At 36.6% G+C, this 24262-nt stretch overlaps 1 protein-coding gene across 1 annotated transcript in view; it reads left to right on the top strand.

Moving 5' to 3' along the window:
- The window catches only part of Cyt-c1 (Cytochrome c1), a 121891-nt gene that overhangs the window by 96496 nt on the left and 1133 nt on the right, over positions 1 to 24262 (top strand). The window contains exon 7 of the mRNA XM_067147536.1: positions 261 to 380. Within this exon, the coding sequence (XP_067003637.1) occupies positions 261 to 380 (120 nt within the window). The remainder of the gene's footprint in view (positions 1 to 260; positions 381 to 24262) is intronic.

A 24262-nucleotide genomic window follows, 5' to 3' on the forward strand; every position in this document is an offset into this window, starting at 1 on the left:
CATTGGGCTAGTCCAACCAGTTTTGATAGGAAGGTGCAATATTACTATATTGAGATACCATTATGAAAAGAAACAGTGAACAGTAACATAAAACTTCAAGCTCTCTTTTCTTTTCAAAAAGTAATTTTTTCTTACTTTTTCGTGATAATTTCTCCTTAACTATATACAAAAAACAGCAGTAGGAACAAAATGGCCTGCTGTGATTTCTGCTGGGCTAATAATCAGTAAATCATGACCAACCGTACGATTTTCTGCTATAGGTGCTGGAGTATTCTGATGGAACACCTGCAACCGCTAGTCAATTGGCTAAGGATGTCTGTACGTTCCTGAAGTGGGCTGCTGAACCTGAGCATGATCAGAGGAAACAGATGGCACTTAAGGTTTGTACTAGAACAAATTCATAATGAAATCATACTTTTTTATTATTATTATTATTATTATTATTATTATTATTATTATTATTATTATTAATACAGAAATTCCGTGGCTTACAGAGGTGTAAGAAGGTGCCGGGGTGAATGGGCGGACAAGGAAATGACCAGAGCTTAAGTTAAAGTACTAAATTTTGAAATTTTATTTCTTTTTTCTTTTTTTCTTTTATTTGATAGAAAATCTGAATAAACAACAACAATATAATAATGAGCTCATCAGCTCCAATAGCAGTGACTTAACCTTTTCTTTTACAGATAATTTTTTACTTATACTTTTAATGGAGTGCAAATTGTCCTCGCAGCCCAATATGGGATCAGGGATGAAGTGAGATTATATTTTACAGCATGTTTTTACTGCCAGATGCCCTTCCTGATGCCAACCTCGGTTGAGAAGATAATGGATATGAAGTGAATGATGATGAATGAAACAGGGTAAGGAAGTGGTAGGAATTGGCTGTGGCCTATAAATAGGAACTGTCCCGGCATTTTCTTGGGAGTACAAAAGAGAAACCACAAACAAAAAGAGAGAGAAAAAACATTCTCAGGACAGCTAACGCTGGGGTTCGAACCCACTCGCCTGCCGAATGCAGAGCTTGGCTCCACAGCTGTAGCATGTTAACAAGCATGGCTACTCTGCTCATTGATATTATTACTGAAATATAATATAAAATTGTTGATCCAAGAACTGGTATTATCAAAATCATTGATATTTGGTAAAAAAAGAATTTAGAATTGATCTGAGAAGGGGTTGTCAATTCCGCATGAGATTCATCATTACTAATTTGTCTCACACTTTCTTGTAGATCAATATTGCCTCCTATATATTCTCCATCTTCATTATCAAAATATAGCCCTCCAGAATCACTATTTATGAGGAAACGTTCTGTTTCTTCGTCAACAAGAGTTGAATGTATACTTCAAGACACCATGATGGCTACACATCAGCGGGAAAGATGTTCCACTCCAACGAAGCTGAAATAACATCAGATCGCTTTCAAAACAAGCAAATTGGAATGGTATATCTGCCGTACAGAACTTCTTTGATCATTTCCATGGAATTTCAAAGCATGACACTATCCCGTTCATATATGAGATCGGTGAAGTACACACTGCACCAAAACATATATATACTGTAACCGTACATGCCGTACTTGGGCTAAAAGAGCATAAGATTCCATACAGGGCGTGTAGAGTACAGAAATGGAGTGCTACAGAGGAAGAGAGGTTTGTTGAAATAATGTCTAATTCAAAGAATACTGAGTTTATTAACAAAAGTTCAAATTTCGTATCACCTTTGTACAGAAGAAATATTGGGAAGTATCCTTTCCTTGTCCTACGGCTGGCGACGTTCCTTGAAATCCTGTTACTACTCTCGTAGTACCATGGGTCCCCTCTCTGCACCATGGAACTGCAATTCTTCCCTCGATGGAATTTCTAGACGTTCTGGATGGTCTGGAATTTCTATAAGGTCTAGACAGTCTAGCAGTTCTAGTAGTATGGGCGTCGAGATCGGTCACTATAGAATGAACGTGAAAACACATGCTTATGCCCTGGACGTATTAATTTGGAAAGCGGCTTCTGCTCATATGAGAAAGAGATATACAGTGAAACTCGGTTAAGAAGTTCCCGCATGAGAAGTTTTTCCGCCTAAGAAGTGTGATATTCTTGGTCCCTTGATCAGTTGCATTAAGATATATGTATATTTTTCCCGTTTAAAGTGTTCCGTTGTAAATATATTTCCCGGTTAAACAGTTCAGATTTTAGAGCCCCTTGAGATAGAAAACGTCCGCTCAAAGCAGCGCATGGTTAGAATCCTCCAGTCTCCGCGCAATTTGCACCCTGTGTTACACTGTTCGCGCACTCGCGGTATGTGTCTGGTGTCATGGAACATGTGCGGGCCTGCCAAGGCCATAGGACATCACACTAATGACAACACGGACACCAGATGCTCACTCTCACCTTGTGGAATCGAATCGAACCCATCAGTCGAAATTTTCACTCCACCGTTCCATCTAGCGGAATAGAATCGAACGGGATTCTATGTGGGAAACATAAACCACGCAATGGATGGTTTGATAAAACTTTAATGCAGTAATTTGCGGGCCGCGACAGGGTGAAGTCATTAATCAAGGTGGCCTAAACATTAATTAAAAACCGTAAAGTGTATTTGTCCACAACATTACTGTTAATCTACCACAAAATTGAATATTCTAACCTGTTTGATTTTTCATTCCCTTGCTTATTTCCTTCCAGGCATTCTTTCTTACGTTGTTGTTGCAATAATACTTATGGGTCTTGCCGTAGAGGAAATTACGTTTTTGAACTAAACTGATAATATTTTCTGTGTCCATTATTAGTGAGGTGAATAAAAATAACTTCCTGACTCTATGCAGGAAGCAGCCGACTTGCCAACAGCCAGCTGATACACATGCCGCCACAGCCGGCCGAAAGATCCCGATCGTTTACGAAGTTGAACGAATGTTGATAGCCAACTGGGTGTTGGTGGGAGGCACACAGACGCATTGCAATACCACTTGTTGGCATAAAATTGAAAGTTATTTTTAATTTTACCTTTATATGAGCTAAACATTGTATTATCGTGTCACTCGTAATTATTACATCACATTATTAGAACGTAGCACAAGGATGAGGAGACATGAAATAAAATTCTCGCGGGGAAAAAAACTGTTTACGTTTAGATATGCTAGCGTTGCTACTGCGCCTTTATCACTCCCACGTAATACCCCAGATACTATTCCATGCACTCATTTCTGCAACTTCGAACCTGTGTTTCTTTTCTTCATTAACTATAGCATGAAGAGGATTGAAGCGGGAAAATAAACTCAATACTGGCTTGGCCATGCGGTACTTGTGAAACAGCCAGAAACTACGCCCTTGCCGTGACAACCAGTAGGAATGCAGGGGCGATTTAGGCCTAGGTTCTAAGATCTCTAAAGAATAAGTTGCTATATTTCCCATTATTTTGCTGCCGTTATCCTTGAAGCAGGTGTCAGGGGTGTGAGGAAGATAGAAAGCACATGCTAACAAACTGTAGTACACGTCTTGCCTTTGCGTCTTGTAAACCTAAGCTACGGATTGCCAAGCACAGTGTAGCGACGTAATTATAGGAGTCGGTGAAGTTAGTTGTACTTGTAATATCAACGTACAAACTTTTTAAGTGAAAATGAGCGGAACTCAGAGGAAAGATATCAAGCGAAAGGCACTAACAATAAAAGACAAAGTGGAGATTATAAAGAAAGTGGAGTTATCTACACTTTCCCGTGTTGCCTTGGCAAAGGAGCTGGGGATTCTGCCGCCTACTTTGAACGGTATTATAGCGAAGAAAGAAGAGATCTCTGCTTTTGCAGGGAATACTTCAGCAAATTGTAAGGAAGTTTAATCTGAAAAGTACGATGAAATAGAACAAGCTCTGCTAATGTGGTTTAAACAGCAGCGAAGTTTAAACATACCTTTCAGTGGGACTATTGTGCAGGAGAAAGCCGCATGCAAATTAAGGGTACCTTTTACTGCCAATATAAATGGTCCGTTATTGGACATTATAAATTTTCCAGCTAACTCATTCTTGGTTGCCAGCGTTTCGCCCTCGTGTGCTAGGGTGGGCTCATCAGTTGGTACCTAGCACACCTACCAATACGCTGGCCAGTGCATACCGTGGAGGCCACTGCGTAGGCTAACTGGAGCCACCGGCAGTGCCAATGCACTAAGAGACTTTGTCTCATTATCAAAAATTGATGCCTGCTTGGCCATCAGATGATATAGATGTTGATTCCCATAGGGAATCTGAATTTCAGTTAGCCTACGCAGTGGCCTCCACGGTATGCACTGGCCAGCGTATTGGTAGGTGTGCTAGGTACCAACTGATGAGCCCACCCTAGCACACGAGGGTGAAACGCTGGCAACCAAGAATGAGTTAGCTGGAAAATTTATAATGTCCAATAACGGACCATTTATATTGGTATTATAAATTTACTCATTCAGGACAAATATTTCAGATTCCCTATGGGAATCAGCATCTATATCACCTTTTACTGCGTCGAACGGGTGGCTGGATCGCTTTAAAAATAGAGCCGACATCGTTTACAAAACAATTTGTTGCGAAGCAGAGACTGTAAGTCCGGAGGAAAGGAAAGCGTGGAATGAAATGGTTCTGCCTGCTAAAATAAGCAAACCTTGCTACGTTTTTACATAACTTAATATGTTCCCTTCTCTTACCAAATATACTGTATTTTAATACGGTATGTTCAATTATTTTACTTTATCTCTAAAAATATTGTCATGATAATCGAATTTTTATATTGTGGCTTTCTGTTAGGAGCTCTTATATATCGGTCTATTTCGGTATTGTTCACAAACAAGGAAATCTGTTGGCTGTTTGTTTCACATGTATTTCAAAGTACAGAATAAGTTTTGGACATTACCCCTTTTAAGAAGTTTCCTGCTTAAGAAGTTTTTTTTTTTGCAGTCCCTTGAAAAACTTCTTAACAGAGCTTCACTGTAATAATGATCTTAAACAAGGTTTATAACATGTAGAAATCGTGTACTAGAAGAATGAATCAATAACCATCACACAGTAGAATGTCACTGGAATTTACCCTGTGTTCTGACACTTATCATTTGAAGTCGGTTCTATGCAGCTGAATGTCTATAAAATCGAACATGCAATTCAGTCTTAGCACTTGAAAGGTTAAGTAAGCGGAGTCAAATGTCAATAAAATCAAACTCTCAAAATAAATAGCCACTTTTGATAATGTAACTTCGTACCGTCGAATATCAATGAAATCGACCTAGTAAGTTTGAAGAATGTGACACTTGGCATAAGTTGAAGTTTTCTCACTTGACAAATATTCCTAAGTTTTTACACAGTTTTGATCGGATGGAAACAAAAATATTTTACTTGTGAAATTAGTCCTGTTCACATGTGTTGATTGAAAAATAAAGTGAAACTGACTCTGTTCGTTAACAGTCCTTGGTTCGATCACTCGTAAGGTTGATACATACAAGTTCAAATATATAGTTCGCAGTCTATCACCTACGAAAATATTTTCAAGTGTTTGAGAAAATTTACATACAAGATAATTGGAAGTCCAGTGACATGCTTACACAGTTTAAGTTAACTGTATATTCAATCACTTGTCAATGTTTTAACTTCAGAAATTCTAAGTCTTATAGCACTATTATATCAATGAAATCTCAAAATATATCAATCACTTGACGAAGTACAAGCACCGTTCAAAAGTCTATCACTGATCAGAACATCTCATTCACTTTGAAATATGAGCACTTGGAAAGCAAACACAAGTCTTAAAACACTCATCCTAAATAAACAATCACTTGTAAATGTCAATGTTCGCAAAGCACAAGTTGTATTATATCGCTCTCAGTTTGAGTAAAAATCTATCACTCATGAACTGGAATGCCGAAGAAAGTTTATAAGTCCACTTTCAACACCGTAGAGTTAAAATTCCTGAACACGAAGAAATTAAACAGTCATTCAACACTTTACAAAAGTCGTAGACTGCATCGCGACTGCCACGAGCCGACTGTCTCGGTTTGACCGTGGTATTTGACACACTGACCTGCCTTGGGAATTAGCCCTCCTTATATACACAAATCGTGAAGATAGTAGTAATTGTATTTCATTGAATATCTTCTTAAGCTTTCGTCGGATTTACACCAAATGTGGAAATGGAGACAAAAGCTTTTGCCAATATGATGATGATGATGATGATCTCATAATTTAATTATTATCCTAAGGAAAGTTATTAGGCATGGAACATTTCGAATGTTCTCTGGCTGATGCAATCTTTCTGTCACGAGGTGAGGTAGGCTGCAACGTCATAAGCTCCACGTCACATACGGACTGTATGCTGCAGCTAACTGTTGAGTTGGCCTGCAGCACGAAATTCAAGTTTGAAGTTTATCTTGCACCAGCGTTCCTGGTACAATATGGGTTTGGCAGACGAAGCACGGCATTCATTAACATATAAATACGGGTTTGGCGTTGAATGGGTTTAAGTCCAAAAATCAGGTACAAAACTAGAGAGAATTATCAACATGATAATATACGAGGGATGAGCATTATAGGTCTGAAAACAGGTAACTATTTTATAAGAGTATTAATACAGTTCAGCCTCTTACAGGCATACGTTTTTTACAGCACACAAGGTTATACAATGACAGTCTTCAAATGAGGTATTTACAGTCACATCTGCTCAACAGGTTTTCATTTTCTTTTCCGGAAATATTAACAGGGGCAATGAGTGCCATACTAAATGGCCATAATGTAAAAAGAAAAAGGTTGATAATGATCGTCCAAAAAGAAAATGCAAGTTGGCAAAAAACCTGCACTTCTAAAAAACTCTTAAAACCCTAAGTGGGCTCGCGGGCCAAAGATACAGAGGCTAGGCCTATTTACGCCGGGGTGACTAAATGGGAAACATTAAATACCAAAAGAGTGTTAAGAATTTGAGAGGATAAGAAACTTTAGTCACCCCATACCAAGTTGAATGGATATCAACAGAGGTAGATCACTCGTTCCTTTACATTACATATTTCCCAGTAGGGAATAAAACAGATTCCTTAGACTAACTGAAAATTTTACATTTAAACCACCAGGTTTCGAAATTTATATTTAAAAAAAGCTTTGAAACTTCCCCTCAAGCTATTGGCCAGAGCTATCACATTTTAAGAAAATTCTGCCATTACCTTGAGTTGCTGGGCCTTCCGAAGGCCGACCTGTGGCCCCTACCCCCTTAGTACATGCTGCACACGATAAACTGGCGCGATGAAGATGACAATACGGCCTTAAAGATCCCAGCTTTTACAATATCTCAAGGGGAAGTTTCCAGAACTCTTTACTGACAGGCTGGATGCTTGTACACACCCCCAATTTTAATTGGCTAGAGAAAATATTCACAAAACTTCTAATTGGTTGATACAGGAGATCAAAGGGGGTAGAAGTGCTGACAACCTTGACACAAGAACAAAACAATCTTCAGAACTAAGGTTAGCCACCTCTAAGAATTAGCTTTCCCTTAAGAATACAGTGGAACCTCGATTCTCCGTTTTTTGAGGGACCACGAAAAAAAACATGTAACACGGCTAAACGGAAAATCCGAGAACGACTGAACCACCAACAATTTGGCTAAACATCACAAAAATGAAATATGTATACTTATAATCTTACAAACGCCACCAAACCAAACCAAACTACAGCCCCAATGGGCCTTCCGCCTATCAAGCGACCGCCCTCGGTCCGAAGGCCTGCAGATACGAGGTGAGGCATGGTCAGTGTGACGAATCGTCTCAGCCGTTATTCCTGGCTCTCTAGACCGGGGTTGCCATCTCACCATTAAATAGCTCCTCAATTAAAGGTAATCGTAGAATGACTGAACCTGGAACCAGCCCTCATATCCAGATAAAAATGCCTGACCTGGCCAGTAATCGAACTCGGGCCCTCCGGGTGAGAGGCAGGCAAGTTAGACCGCGGGGCTGGCTTCAAACGTTAATTACAGGTACGCGACTTTAAAATCTCGAAACTTAACATTCAGTTTTACCAGGGAATCTTCGTCAGTTTCCTCTGAAAACTTCATCATATTCCTTTGAAAACTTCTTTCAGTTCAGCAACATTGATCAGCCGAACTCTTCGAAAAATCTACGCGTAACTCCAAGCCAAACAACAATTGACCACAAGTAGTTTTTCATTCTCAAATCTAATAAAATAAAGCACTTTAGATACAAAAGCATCTAACATGATGGCAAAATTCTTCTTTTTTTTTTTTTTTTTTTAATCTTCCATTTTAATTTGGTCACCGGTATACTGTTCCTAGTCAGTTTATGGAAATCTTGTACCGCGTAAATCAGGCCTAAGCTACATCGACTTTTAAAGGCTATGTTGGACGCGAGAATATGGTTTCGAAAGTATCAATCCTCAAGTTCTCGAATGCATTATATTTAGTTCTGCCAGTCACTAATCACAATCAAATTGAAAAGAAAAAATTTCATTAACACTTTCAAAATTACGATTATTTGCGACCTTGAACTCAGCTGGAAAGCGCGCTCGCTGTACAAGGCGGTACAAGTGTGAGATACAAAATTTTTGAATTTAACGTGCGCAAATAACGACTGCGGCTTTTATAACATTTTAACACAAAAACGTGAAATTCCCAGTGTTATATAAGGACCAAAACAGTAATAGGCAATCCCAAAACCTCCCATGGTTTTATGTACGTATGTAAGGTGCAATATCTGTCCTGGTCTCGATAACATAATCGTATTTGATAATATTAAAATACTAAATTTGTGTTACTTAAGAAGGAGCACTTTCGATTCCTGCCTGAAAACCCAGTGACTATACAGTGCCCTAAGGGAAATGCCGAAAACCTGTTCGGCGACATACCCGAAAAAAGTAGAAAAAATTTTTAAAAGTTTTTTTAAAAAATTTTAAAAAATCATCTAACCCTGGACGTAATTTAGACGTTTTGCAAGTACGGACATTTGACGAAACTCGTTTCGTCCTCAAATAGAGCTGTCGAAATGCGCTCTGTCTTCTTCCAATTGTCGAGGGCACTCTCTGCTTTATGATTTCCGAGGATTATCTAAAGAATACTACCCGAATGTGATGCTAAGATGATCCCTTATGCAAGTTCACTGCCGATCGCTTTTCCAGTACAGTACCGGTACTTCTTCAAATTACCACAACGACGGGATGTTAACACCAACATCCGTGCCGTAGCCGTCCTTTCATAAGATACAGTTTCTTAGAAAACGCGTGATCGAGGATTTAGCGTTGATGGGACTGAAATTTCTGGACGGTTGATCCGGGAAATCGTTTCTTCGAGGAACGGATAATGTGGGAATTTTACAACGTGATTTAATTAGGATGCTCGCGGGACCACGTAACTTGAACGAATAATACGGGAAAACGTAGTTTCCGGGAACGTATAATCGAGGTTCTACTGTATTAGGAATTTTCTCTTGTGACAACTACCATGTATTGATTAACTGTAGGCAGGAGCCAGTTAGGCTTAGGTCAAATTTACTGCTTTATGGTCTCAAGGCACTTTATATATCACTATTCTTCCATACTAATGTCAAGGGTCGCTTAACGGCAAGCAAAAACAATAGTATACCTGGTTGAAAATCAATAAACATCATTATTTATAAGTTATCAGCAAAGTTATCCACACTGCCATACAGTTCGTTTCTGCCAAGACACTAACTTCGCGGATATCCTCATCCGTGCAGAGCTCTAGTTATTGTCACATGATTTGAAACGTTATGAATTTTCAACTCTCACAGAATAATTGAAGCTTATTGTATTGGAATTAGATTTTCCCCGTTATTAAATTATGATACCTTACATGGCATAAGTAAAATCATTGAAGACATACTGCAGTATCTCTACATATTTGTTGTTTCCATTTCTACAGCAACTTCATCCCTTCCCCCTTATCTAAAACAAAGCTGTTGTGGTGTTGTGCATTCTTCTGGTCCCACAGACCATTATAAATGAAAACACAGCTAATTAATAGATCGATATCCATATTATATCCAAGGTATATAAAAGCAGCAAAAACAAATTATTTTGAACAATTTGCTTCCCTCTCTCCTTGTGATAAAAGTGACTCTCTGCTCTCCGCTGCATTATGCAAGCTCCCACTTGCAATCGTGAGTTTGATTTCACTGTTTTGATTGTTGCTCTGCTTGCTGCTTTGTTCCCCACTGCACAATGTTTTCAGCCCAAAGTAGTCTCCAAATATCTGAACTTACAGTAAATACCAAGCTTTGAGAAACTCTATTGAGTCATTTTCCCATGATGTTCAGTAAACATCTAGATAGACAAAAATTGAACTGAAGCCATTTTTTAATTTTGTATACTTAATCCCAGATAAATATGAAGTCTGAGGTCAAAATTTGAAGTGTACTGACAAAATTATAATTTTATTTATATGATGTTTACAACTGTTTGTACTCACCATCTTCACAGATAAATCCATGTTCTTCATGACACTTCCTATCCACAAACAAAACTTCTCCAGGGCCTTGTCGGTAGAGATTTAGGCAGTTATATCCAGGGCGAGCAGGTGAGTTAGCCCAGGGAGGAAAACCATTCTTTCCCATGGTACCAGGCAACTTTTCCCCTGTATGTTCCCATTCCCAGTCTCCATCAATCATTCGAGCTTCCATCCACAAATCTTGAAATTCTGAAGGAGAAAGATTATACTTTCAATAATAAATCTATAGACACAGTAACATACAACATAATAAATGTACAGATGGAAAAGATAATGATAGACTGATAGGTAATCTGCCACCTGGACGACTGCTCTAAATGGAGATCAGTGGTGACTTATTGACAGCCGGGTAGGAGATGTGGTGGTATACAACTTCTAATCACTAGATTGTGTGCCAAAAGCATGGATTCAATTCCAAAACTCTCCGCAGTGTTCATATGAAGCGAGGTTACACGACGCTGTTGAAGGTTATTTGTTCTACATATGGGGATGTTAAGCCTTGAGCAGACTCCTTGGTGTTATTCGACAGGAATATTCTGACATCAGGTTTTACCCTCTCCCTACCTCACTTTTATCATCTTGCACCCAGACACACAGGTTGCCCATGGGCGCCAGAAAGAAAGACCTGCACCAGATGAACTGAACATGTCATCAGACACTCCGAGCACTGAAAACCTTATGCTAAATAAATTCATGTTCCTATCTATATATATAATTAAATAACTGGGAAGAATATTATAGAGGACAAGAGATAAAATGGGAAATGATGACATACAAAAAGAAAGTTACAAAAGTTTAGAATGGTGAGAAATTTACTGAAACCAACAGAACATATCAAACTAAGGGAGAAAGATTGTCAAAGAAAAACCATGGAATTAAAAACAAAGGAAACAGAGGCCAAGCACAAGCCAGATTACGCTGGATGGAATTGGTTAAGTAGAGTATAAGACAATGTGACGTGGCCTAGAACATGTTGATGGAAGTACAATGTTGGATGTACAGAGTAACATGAAGGGGAAACTTATACTCCCAGGTAGGGGAGTATCTGAATAAGAAGAAACGGTGGTTATCATGTGGAAAAGAAAAAGAAATACTTTACATTCACACACACACACACACACACTCTCTCTCTCTATTCACAGACTTGGTCTATTGGGTGATAGGTAATTGATCACTATTTTGGATCTAAAAATGTACTTCTGTCACCAAATATGATGCTGGGAGAAATCTAATATTCTCATCAGAATTCTTTTAAACATTGATTTAACTGACCTGGTAAGTTATCGAATTTCTGTTCTTCAAAAATCCCCTGAAATCCAAGAATGAACCTATGATCTTGTATGACAAAGATACTGTATCTTATTATTCACTGGACTAGTGTCAGCATGCTGTCAACCTCTACTATTGCAAGATTAAGATGTTTTTTTCCTCCCAGCTTAACATGTTAGAGTCAAAATAATACAGAAATATTAATTTCAATAATTTAAATTCCATTATTTCATAAACACCTACCTGAACTGATGTTAGCTAGGAAAGTTGTCTCGGTTGCATTGGTGAGTACTGCAAGGTAACTATTGTTGGTGTGGCGAATATTGTTTGCTTCTTGCCAAGTTACTTTCTGTAAAGACACGCCATATGAGCAACCTTTATATCGATATATTGTCACCACTGGTTCACTGGAGTTGGTGCCTGGAGAAATAATTTATTGCAAAAATTTCTGTGAAGGTGATAAGGATGATGGGTGGACAGGTGGTATAGAAGTGAGTCAATGTATGAAATATCTACCAATTCAAGATCCAGAAAGCATTATGTAAATTGTCCTTAATCCCACCAGAGGGGGCACTTAGGCCGATGGTACACACGTCTAATAGTTGAAAATCCAAGTATCTTGCCTACGTTAGTTCAAGTCAATTATATAGATGGCCTTACAGAAAGCGCACCGTTTAATTGGATGGAGAAGGTGTACCTCCGGTACAATTATTATTATTATTATTATTATTATTATTATTATTATTATTATTATTATAGAGAAGGCTTAAATGCCTTAAATATCCCTAATATCACTAGACCAGTTAATAGGAAATAAACAGTAATGTAGCCATTGATGCTTTCATGGCCCATGCTTATAGAGATGATATAGGCTTTTGGGCTTATGCCGTGTAAAGAAAATAAGGTGAGATTCTTCACGTTTCACAAAGAACTGTGCTCTGCGTCATCAGAAGAAAATCTCGACTGTCCACAAGAAAGGCTTCTTAAACAATGAGCTTTTGAATTTCGACATTATAATAGAAGTGGAAATGGTACGTTCATTCGTCACCAGATGGCTAGCATTCGAAACAGAAGCTGACGGAACCATCAGAATCAGTCTAAGAGAGTCACATAACATGTGTATTTAACATATGACATTGACACAAGCCTGGAATGAAACATCTGGCGATGAGGAACATACGAATTTGGAAAACACAATAGTGAAGGGACAGGGAAAGTAACTACCTACGTAAATCCTTAATGGCTGGCAACCAGGTATTACTTAATTGATAGGCAGTGTCCCTGTTGAAATTGTTAGGATTTCTACATAGTTCCAGAGCTTCCCGTATAATCCTGGACCTGTAGTGTCTAGTGTGGGTAAGAGCTCGAGCATCTTGGAACATGACATTATGACCCGACGATAGAGCATGCTCAGCTATTGCTGATTTGTCTTGCTGGTTGAGACGAATATTACGTTCATGTTCCTTGATACGGGTGCCAATGGATCGGCATGTTTGGCCCATGTATACGTTACTGCAAGTACAGGTAATTTCGTATACCCCAGGATGTAAAAGTGGGGACAATTTGTTCTTGGTTTTACCTAGACTGTGAGCAATTTTGGTGGCGGTGCCAAAGACGGTTTTTATATTGTGTTTGCGGGAACTTCCTACTTGCCTTACATTCACAACTCCACAGATCGAACTTATGTCATTCCATGCCAACTCACCGCTGACAGCTTGAAACATATCGCATATTGAAAGAAACCAGCTTCATTTCCTTTATGAAATCTTATTTACATTAAATCAATAAAAGTACATTTCCACCTGTTTGAACCAAATACCTGCTTTAAGTAAATCAATTAATTGTAGGACGTGTCCCGCCTCCTAGGAACATCTTCCGTACATAGTAGATTGCTTGCATTTGATTATTTATTTATTTATTTATTTATTTATTTATTTATTTATTTATTTATTTATTTATTTATTTATTCATTTATTTATTTACATAGTTTACGCCCACATTGGAGCACTTAAATCAAACCCAAATACATTTACGTTAACAAAGAATTAACTGAAGATTTAGCTTGCATCATCTTCATCCTTTCCCAAAACCTCTTCATTCTGGCTGACCTGGCTGCCCTTTCTTCATCAGATATGACATATTGTTTGTTCTTGAGAATCCTTTTTTCTTCTCTATTTTCAATTTGCTTCATTGTAATATTCAGCTCTTCTAAATCATTCCGAACTTCTTTAAACCAATTATTTTTTGTTTTACTTTTCCAAAAGTAATTAAATAGTTGTTTTATTATCCTATTATCATTTAATCTAGAAAGATGACAGAAAAAGGCAATTCTTCTTTTTCTCATCATATCTATTATAGATTCACTTTCCCTATAAACCACTGCATTAGGCAATAATCTCCATTGTCCATCCACCTGATGTTTTTTATTAATGATTGTTCTGAGTATCCTTCTGTCAACCTTTTGCAGTGTATCAGTTGTTGCTTTGGTGTTCAATTTAAATAGTGTTTCACAAGCATAAGTCGCTTCAGGTTTAATGACGGAACAGTAATGTTGAAGTTTAGCATTTATTGAAAGAGATTTTTTCTTGTACGTTGGCCATGTAATTCATTGTGCTTTTTTTAACTTAATGTTCTGCTTTCTATTGATGATTTTTCATTGGTGTTCCAAGTTATAATTTCACCAAGATATTTAAACTTATTCACAATTTTAATTTGTTTGGTATTGGCTAAGGTAATGGTTGGTGCTGTAACAGGGAAGGTTAGCATTATTTGTTTTTTCATATGAAATTTGCAATCCAACTTTTCTTGCTATGTTATCAAGTTCTTCTATTTGCAATTTAGCTTCTTCCATATCATAAGCAAGTAGTGCAAGATCATCAGCGAATGCTAAACAATTGAGTCTTATTTTTCTGCCAGTGTTAGGTTGACACATCTTATTCCATTCCCGCATGATTTTTTCCAACACACAATTAAACAATAATGGTGAGAGTCCATCTCCCTGCCGAAGTCCAGTATTAATGTCAAATGGCTTTGAGAGTTCATTTCTAAATCCGACTTTAGATTTAGTGTTCTTAAGGGTAATTCCAATAAGGCGAATAAGTTTTGGATGTAAACCAAATTCTTTTAGGATATTCAATAATGACTCACGATGGATACTATCATACGCCTTCTTAAAATCAACAAAAGTGATAACTAACTTTTTGTTTCTAACCCTATGATGCTTCATAATCCACTTTAAACTGATAATTTGATCTGGACAACTTCTCCCTGGATGAAAGCCTCCTTGGTATTCTCCAAGTTCACAGTCAAGATGTTGTTGAATTCTCATGTATAATAACTTTGAAAAAATTTTGTAAGTGATATCCAGCAATGATATCCCCCGATAATTGTTGGGATCTGATCTATCACCTTTTTTATGTAAAGGGTGTATTATCGCCATATTCCACTCTTCGGGCATTTTTTCAGTATTTCAAATGTCTATGAGGTATTTATGTAAATTCTGAATGGTTTGTGTATTAGCATTCTTCCATATTTCTGCAGTTAGTTGATTCTACCCTGAAGCTTTGTAATTTTTAAGTGAATCGATGGCTTTCAGCACTTCATTGTAATCTGGTGGTGTAACCTTTTCTATTGGTGTTTTATTTTTTGAATGAAGGTCATACTCTAGGTATTGTGTTGGTTCTTCGCTATTAAGTAATTCTTGAAAGTATTGAGCTAAAATTTCTGCATTCTCTTGGTTACTATGTGCCAGTTTTCCATTTGTATTTCTCATCGTAAGTGTTGTTGGAGTATAGTTTGATTGGTATTGTCGAAACGTTTTATAAAAATCCCTCGTCTTATGTTGTATGAATGCTTCATCTATGGCGTTTAATGATTCTTTGTGATAATTTCTCTTAACCCTTCTGATTTCTTTGGCTGTTTGTTTTCTAGCATTATTTAGTTCTTCACGGGACTTTTCTGTTCTCTTTTGTTGATCGTTCAACCATGCTTTGTGCCTGTTTTGAATCGCTATGTCACACTCCACATTCCACCAAGCATGTCTCTTTCATTTTTTAACAGGAGCAATTTCTTCAGCTATGGTTTTTAATTTTTCAATTACCGTCCCCAAATTGTCGCTTAGAGGAGTTTTAGACCTTTCAAAATACAGTTTATTATTAATTAAATAACTAGGGTCATACTTCTTCCTCCTATTGGATTTGGATATTTTGTTCTTTTTTGGCGTTAATTTTATTTTAATATTTGAAATATAGTGATCTGAATCTATGTCTACCCCATGGAGTACTTTCACATTATAAATTTCTTTGTGATAATTCTTGTCCATGGCCACATGGTCAATCTGGAACTCCCCCAATTTAGTATTAGGGCATTTCCAAGTCATTAGTTTGTGTGGTCTTCTTTTAAACCTTGTAGAGTCCAAAATTAATCCATGATCTATACAAAGATCAATTAATCTTTGACAATTTTTATTTGTAAATTTATGCGCTGGCCATTAACCCACTACTGTACAAAATCTTTTTTCTTTTCCTATTTTAGCATTAAAGTCACCAAGTAAAATTTTAATATGTGTATCAGAGATACCTGAAATCAACTGGTCAAATTCTTCCCAAAATTTTTCTGTTTCTTCCTTTTCTTTGTTATTTTTGTCATTCGTTGGGGCATGGACATTTATCAATGTGTATGTTTTATTCTTTACTTTAACTGTTAGGAGTGCCATTCTTGGGGAGGTCGAAGAAAAAGCTTCAATTGAATCTAATATGCTGTTATGGACCAAGAATCCTACTCCAGATTGAGGAACATTCTTCATCACTCTTTTCCCTGGAGGACCTTTGTAAAGGCGATATCCTGATTCTAATGGGTCCTGATCTGTATTGCGCAATTCTTGAAGAGCTGTTATTACTATCTTATGCTGGTCCAATACATCTGTTAAATGTTTTAACTTGCCAACTTTCATAATTGAATTGATATTTAATGTTGCAAAAAGTGAAAATTGTCCTGGTTTATTGAATTTCAGTCTTTTCTTAACCGGATGTGTCTGCATGTCATCTGTTGGGCTTCCAGGCGCTCCGACTTGCCTTGATCTTCTACGTGACACCCCACCGTATCCGAGTGGTGTCTTTGTTTGGACCTGCTGATTTTGTATGTCCAAACCGGTGGATTTATTCGTGAGAAGACTAATCATATTTGGCTGATTATCTGATCAATGATCAATGTTTCTGACCGTAGTCAGGGTTTACCATTCCAGATGTGATCTGGAAGGATGATTAATGAAATATGGATTGATGAATGATGAATTTGTGGAGTGGAAAAAAACGGAAGGGATCTGACACTTCGAAAAATGAAGATATCGGCCATAGGAAGACAAGGGCCACGAAGGGCGTGAAAATGAAAGACTCCCTAGCCCTCGCAAACCTAATAGCGTAGGGGTCGGAAAAGAACAAGAGTTGACCAAGAGAGGTCAGATAGGATAGATGAAAGTGAGGAGCCTGGCACAAGTAAGTGAAAGCAATACCAGGACTCAGCTAAGGGCCCCGTGGTCACCAACCCACACTCCAAAGTTCAGAGCCTGTGGGGCCCCTTTTAGTCGCCTCTTACAACAGGCATGGGATACCGTGGGTGTTATTCTACTGCCCCACCCATTTGATTAATAGATGGTAAATCATATATGTCTTCAAAACGAGTCGCATTAGGATAGTTTCTCGCAAGTGACCTAATCGTGTGTCGTTATAATGAAGGAAATAGGCAGTCTTCATAAAAAAATAAGAACATCTCTAGTTAGGGAAGTAACTAAATAGTATGGTAGTGTAATATCTACGATATTAATGAGTCATAGTGAATCATGCCATAACATATGTGAAGTATTTGAACGTAGAATGCTATAGGATTTTAAATGAAATGTAGGATATTATGTTAATGAATATAAGTTATATGCTGTCATAAATGAGTGAGAAGAGGTTAGTTATGGATATAAAGGTAGAAAGAAGGCACGTTGGTATTAAATGTGAAGGCGTTGAACCGATGTTAGATTTATTTAGTTAAATATTAAGATTGATATGCGTCAATATAGGTTATGTGCGATAAGTGTTGTGAAGTATTGCAAAAGATATGAGAATAGGAATATGAGATGATGTTATGTGATGATGAAAATGAAAGAATTGAAATATGAATACAGTATAATGCTACGAGGATATAATGAAAATGAATGGTATGTTGAAAGAGAGAGAATGAAGTATTGACGCAGACGCGGATCGATAGTATTTATTAAGCAATAACAATGTTTCTTTGGTTCGAAATCTATATCGTACAGTAAGATGACAACATGAGGCATTAGTTGAGAATAGTGAGATAGGAGTTGATCATCAAAGATAAATCCTAATATGAATGATTATTCATTTAAATGAGTATTTCAATATTATATTCCTACTCATATGTTTTATGAAATATCGATTATGGCAGGCATTGATTAACATGGCTAGTTATTCCTAATTTTAAGTGGATTATAGTCACTCAGTACCTTTAACCGTGGTATTCCCTACGCTCATAGTTTAGTTATATAAGGTCATGCATTGAAATTTTGATTCAGTTGAGAGTTCACTTGGTTTATGATATATTTAAGTTGGAAGCTAACTTGATGAATAATGCAAGGATAATCAATTTATTATTTTGGATTAATTATAGCATATAATTTCTATTGATATACAAAACTAATCTTATCCTTTCCGCCAATCCTACGAAACCTACTATCAAAGGGTAGGAAGGGTCCACCTATTCAGTACTATTAGTTTGTATATTGTCTTATAAAACTGGTTATAGGTGGACCCTTCCTACCCTTTGATAGTGATCCATTGTCAATATGAACCATAATGAAATTCAAAACTTAAGAATCCTACGAAATGTTGAATAAATAAGAAAAGTATTTGTCCTAAGAATTGAACACAGACTTACGGTAAAATGAGGAGCGTCATACGACAACGAAATAAAATGTTTAATTTAATTAATACTAACTCATGCGAATTTACAGTTGTTAAGTTTTTTATTGTATGATTACTATGAAAGTCAAGCGGATATCCATTTCAATGTTGATATTAAGGAGAGACGCAAAGAATAATAATTATGTATGAATCAAGTTTGTAATACTGAACTAATTGATTAATTTTGGATCTTCAATCCATATTTACACGTTTTGTCCATCGTATTTTCCTTTTATGAATAAATGATAGTAAGATATTTTTGAGATGTAATTCATAGCTACTTAGTATAATGTATAATTTTGATTTAGATATTGCCTAATTTAATATGTCTGGTCTCTCAACGACTCTTTTGATGGAGACATCCATCACTGTTTTTCTAAGTCAACGAAATATTTAGTTTCAAGTCGGGTCTTTTGTTTTGGACACATGTTAAAATACTATGATGATTACCCTGAGATACTCGCCGACCCTAAGTGGAGTTTTCTTGTACGCCCTCCATCCTGGATGCAGGAACGGCGCTATAGACAAGAAAGAAGATATCAAAAAAGTTAGTGCGTATTGCTATTACCAAACAATACAGCCGCTATTTATTTATTTATTTATTTATTTATTTATTTATTTATTTATTTATTTATTTATTTATTTATTTATTTATTTATTTATTTATTTATTTATTTATTTATTTATTTATTTATTTATTTATTTATTTATTTACATTGGTGTTGCACTTATTTTTCAGAGACAATAAGTAAAATAAGAGGAAAGAAGACTGGTTGGATAGAACAATAAATTCAAATTGCAATTGGCTTCAGAGAAATGAAAGTAATAACTATAAAAGGTATTGCTCTTTTTGTAGGACTAGTTTCGAAATTAGCAACATGGGGGTGACTTCAGTTCGATCCCATGCCAAAGGCAAAAGGCACATCAAAAGAGTAAACGCTTCAAGTTCCAGCAAAATACTTTCACATGATACCTGCCAAGGAAGAAACCACAAACTCTGTTCCAGTGAAAGCTGAACTATGTGAAGTGCTAACTTCAGTTGTTAATGATAAGCATACTTGTGTTGTGCCTAGAAGCACTCTTAACTATTTTATCATCAAGGATGAAGTTATTACTGCAGAAGTATTGTGGGCTGTTACTCAAGTTGTGACCCATTCTTCTGCTAGAAGTTTTGGCATTTGTAATGATATTTTTTAAATCATGTTTTCTGACAGCAAAATTGCAAAGAAGTTCAAGTTGTGCAAGGATAAACTTGGATACCTAGTTACATATGAACTGGGTCCATACTTCCGAAAAGAATTGACAAATTTGGTTAACGAGTGTCTTTTTTTTTTTTTAATGAAAGTTGAAATTCTGTCGCTCAGAAGGGTCAAATGGATATGGCTGGTAGATTTTGGAATTGAAACTTAGTTAAAACAAGAAATCTTACATCCTCATTTTTAGGTCATGCTATTCATGAGGACCTTCTGATGACATTTTTGCAAAACTTGAAAGACTGGTTTGGTTGCGAAGAAGATGCTGCAAGTATCATTGGATGGGCCAAATGTAAACCTGAAGTTTTTGAAAGATCTAAAGAAGCACTTACATGATTCACCTTCAGATCTGGAGCTGTTGTATTTTGGTACCTTCTCCTTGCATGCTATTCATGGTGCATATAGAATGGCACACAACAACTCTGAATGGAACATTCACAGATTTTTGCGCTCTCTATATTACTTCTTCATGGACTTTCCAAGTAGACGTGCAGATTACAAACGCGTAACAGAATCACATCTCTTTCCTCTGAAGTTTTGCTCTATCAGATGGGTCAAAAACTCAAGAGTTATTGAAAGAGCTGTGGAAATGCTGCCACATATTAAGAACTATGTTGATGTTTTTGAGGATAAACCTCCTGCATCATAAAACTTAGGAGTTATAAAAAGTTTTGGAAGAAATGATCTACTTCCAGCACAGTTGGGATTCATGCGTTCTGTTTCCCTTGACTAGAACAATATCACTCCAAGTATCAGAGTAATGATTCTCTTTAGCCTTTTATGTTCTCTAATCTGAGTACTATGCTTGAACACCTGTTAGGAAGAATTATAAAGAACCAGGGTTTAGAGTCAGCAAATACTAGTAAAAAACTTCTCTCGATTGATTTGAAGAAAACAGAAAACCTCAAGCCTTTCCATGATGTTGACATTGGATTTGTAGCCTCAGCAGCTGTAAAAGGTAAGGGAATAAAATATGTGAAAATTCTTCAGTTCTATGGAAACTGCAGGAAATTTCTTGTTGATATTTGTGTGAAGGTTTTTGTCAAAAGCTCTCTTGCTTTCAAGTTTGTTAGAGGTGCCAGCTGCATCAATCCTGTAATTATAACCAATTCATCTATTAGGGCGTGCAGGGTAACTGCTGCATTAGAAGTTCTTGTTGAGATAAAACAATTATCTCCAATGGAAGCTGATGTTGCAAAGCAAGACTACTTATATTTCTCATCAAAGGAAGAAGTAGTGAAGTATCTCAAGAAGTTTGATCCCAAAACCAATTGATTGGATGATTTTCTTAGCACTGCCAATTTTCAACACAATTTTTCAAAAGAACTGATCCACTTCACACAAAAAGTACTTGTTTTCTTTCACGGCAACGCTACTGTAGAAAGAGCTTTTTTCAATAAACAAAGAATGCCTAGTAGAGAATCTTCATGAAAATAGCTCGATTGCACAGCGTCTGGTGTATGATGCAGTATCTGCAGCTGGTGTAGTATTAGCTGTCAGTGTTACGCAAAAGATAATCCATGCAGCCAAAAATGCATCAACATTGAGAAATACAGCTTTAGAAAAGTATTAAAAAAAAGTACAGATAACATCGCAGCCAAAAGAAAGTTAGCAGCAGAAGAAATAAAACGTATAGAATTGAAGAAATGGTGTGTTATGCAGAATGCTAAGGAAGAGACAGAAGAACTGGAGAAAGAGGTGAAAAGTATATACGACAATAATTCACAAATTTGTTATAAAATGTATAAACTATATACCATAGCACGCAACTTTTTGTACAATACATACTGTATATTATAAAGCATAAAAACTGCATATAGAGTAACATGTTTTATGTTTTTTTTTCTGTGATGCATATAAAAGTGATTGATTTAATATATATGCCTTTCTTGTGACTTACTATCTAGAACAAGTTTTTATTTAGAATAAGCCTGGTATAGAATCTATTCAAGAACGGTTTACTTCCACAGTGTGTGTTATGTGATACTCTCTCTTTGGTTGTGTTTATTGGATATAAGTGTTAACGAAGCGATCCAAACAGCCAAAAGTGCATTGTCACTTATAAGCAGTGATGTGTGGTTGTTTTTTTTTAGAAAAAAAATTGAAAGCCAACAGTTACATAATTTTATTTTATTTTCATTTATATAAAACTGTCAATTTGTCATCTTTTTGTCTTGTAATTGTTTTAATAGTCTTACAAGCAATTTTGTATTCATTGGGATTGTAATTTTTTTTCCAAAGCAAGAGTTGTATAAATATTCTAATTAAAGAGATTTAAAAGCAATGGGTGGAGTGGAGGGCTGTGAAGGGAGTAGGGAGGCCCTGTAAAAAATGTTAAGATTGTTTGTATTAAAAAATCAAGGCTAACTGTATTTACTAAAAACAAAATGTGCTTTTGCTGGCAAAAAAATTACAAAACTGAAATCATCAAGGGTGTAATTCTTCCTAAAGAACTTTAAGAAATTCATAGCATTAGGTACTGGAATGTTGTTGATAGTTATACTGAATATACTGGAATTTTGAAAAGGAACTCAGTAGACACCCTGATTAATAACATAGGCATATACAGGATAAAGGATACAAGATTGACGGTAGGCTAGAACGTACGGACTTTGATTCCTTTATTTATTGTATTTTTAAGATAAGAAGAAATTCCTCTTACCTGGAATTTTCCTTCTCGAAATCACTCTTGTGATTGACGTTGAACAATATTAATCTCATTTAAGCTGTCTTACTTTCTTTGTTGTTCACCACATAATCAGTTGCTATTATTCTTCCTTTCCAAGACAATGTTCCTGGTGTAAAGCCTGTTTTGGAGCTGGACAGACATGGCGCCACAAGGAGTAAAATAAAAGGGCAATGAACAAACAAAAGGGAAAAAGGTTTGAGTCTACCTGGGGCACTTGACATCACTGTAACAAAATTTCCTTCCAAAAAAAAAAAGGGAAGGTTATGTAATGGCATACAAAATCAAAGAATTAAAATTAGAAACAAAGCGAAACATTAACACAGTCATTGAAAACTCAGTCAGACAAGTAGGGAGATAAGTAAGGAGACCAGAAAATATCTGATTTGGCACACAATCTTATCACATGTAAATAGCGCACCAATATTTAGTAGCTCCTTATATCATCTCATACAATGGTAGAATCTCATCACACTTAACTTCCGTACAAATTCACATATTTCTGTGACAGGTAAATGAACACTGTTTGGGTTCCTAATACCTTACCCCAGCAGAACGTGTGGACGAATATGCGACAGGAGCACGCATAACTGAACCAACAGTGCGTTCGAAATAAAAGGTCTCCAATAACCCAGGTCAAATAAAAGACAGGCACAAAACCACATGTCATCAAAATATCTTGCGTTGTTTATAATCAAAATGCAACAAACGCAAAAGGAAAATGAACAAAAACAACGACACCGCCACTCAGAATGGCCAGGAAAGAATGTATAAAATTGAAATGACTAAAACACCTCACATAAAGGAATGCAAACAGGAAACAATAATTCAGGTTATCATGTCCGCCAATACACCTGCATAGACGTGAAGCAAAACATTACCTTTGCATGAGGTTAAGATGCTACTAAATATAAATTATGAGCCTTCCACCTGGAACTATGCCTTCCATACCTTGCAAGTACGGAGGTCATTGGAGCATCCTTCCTAGTCCGATTATGAATCATAACGTTCATTATAAGGAACACAATCCTCAATCAGGATATTGAAAGACAAAAATCTGGTTTGCAAAATTCACAGAATATAATAGCTCATTCCTGCATGAGATCAGAGATATTCTAACAGACGGCGGACATCACGAGCAATCTCGCTGCCATCTGTTGTGACCATATTAAAATCTCACAACATTAGTAGGACAGAACAGATATTAAAGAGTCAAGAAAAGGTTTCTTGGCCCGATTGTTTAAAAATAAAAAGGTGGAATGATGCAGTGCAAGAAATGCACCTCGCTGCTGAGCTACCAAGATCATCTTGGGGTAAACAAAGTCTCATCACAGCTATATTCACAAGGGGACATGGTGGTGGGAGAAAAATATACTATGATTGTTTTAAAGAAAAGCAGTTGGTCAATAAGACTTGGTGGTACACACGACTTGCAGACATTGCCACTGAAGAAATGGCATCAGTTAAAAATATTACTACTGGGACCTATATGATCAACTTGACAAGCCAGGAGATTGCAACAAATGTATACAGTCTAGCCAAATCCCGCAGTTGTGCGTCCCAAAGTCGGAAGACATTGGATATGTCATGAATGTTAAAGAAACTGACAAAAAGATCC

This window comes from Anabrus simplex, chromosome 5 (genome assembly GCF_040414725.1).
Source record: "Anabrus simplex isolate iqAnaSimp1 chromosome 5, ASM4041472v1, whole genome shotgun sequence".
Classification (NCBI taxonomy): Eukaryota; Metazoa; Arthropoda; class Insecta; order Orthoptera; family Tettigoniidae; genus Anabrus; species Anabrus simplex.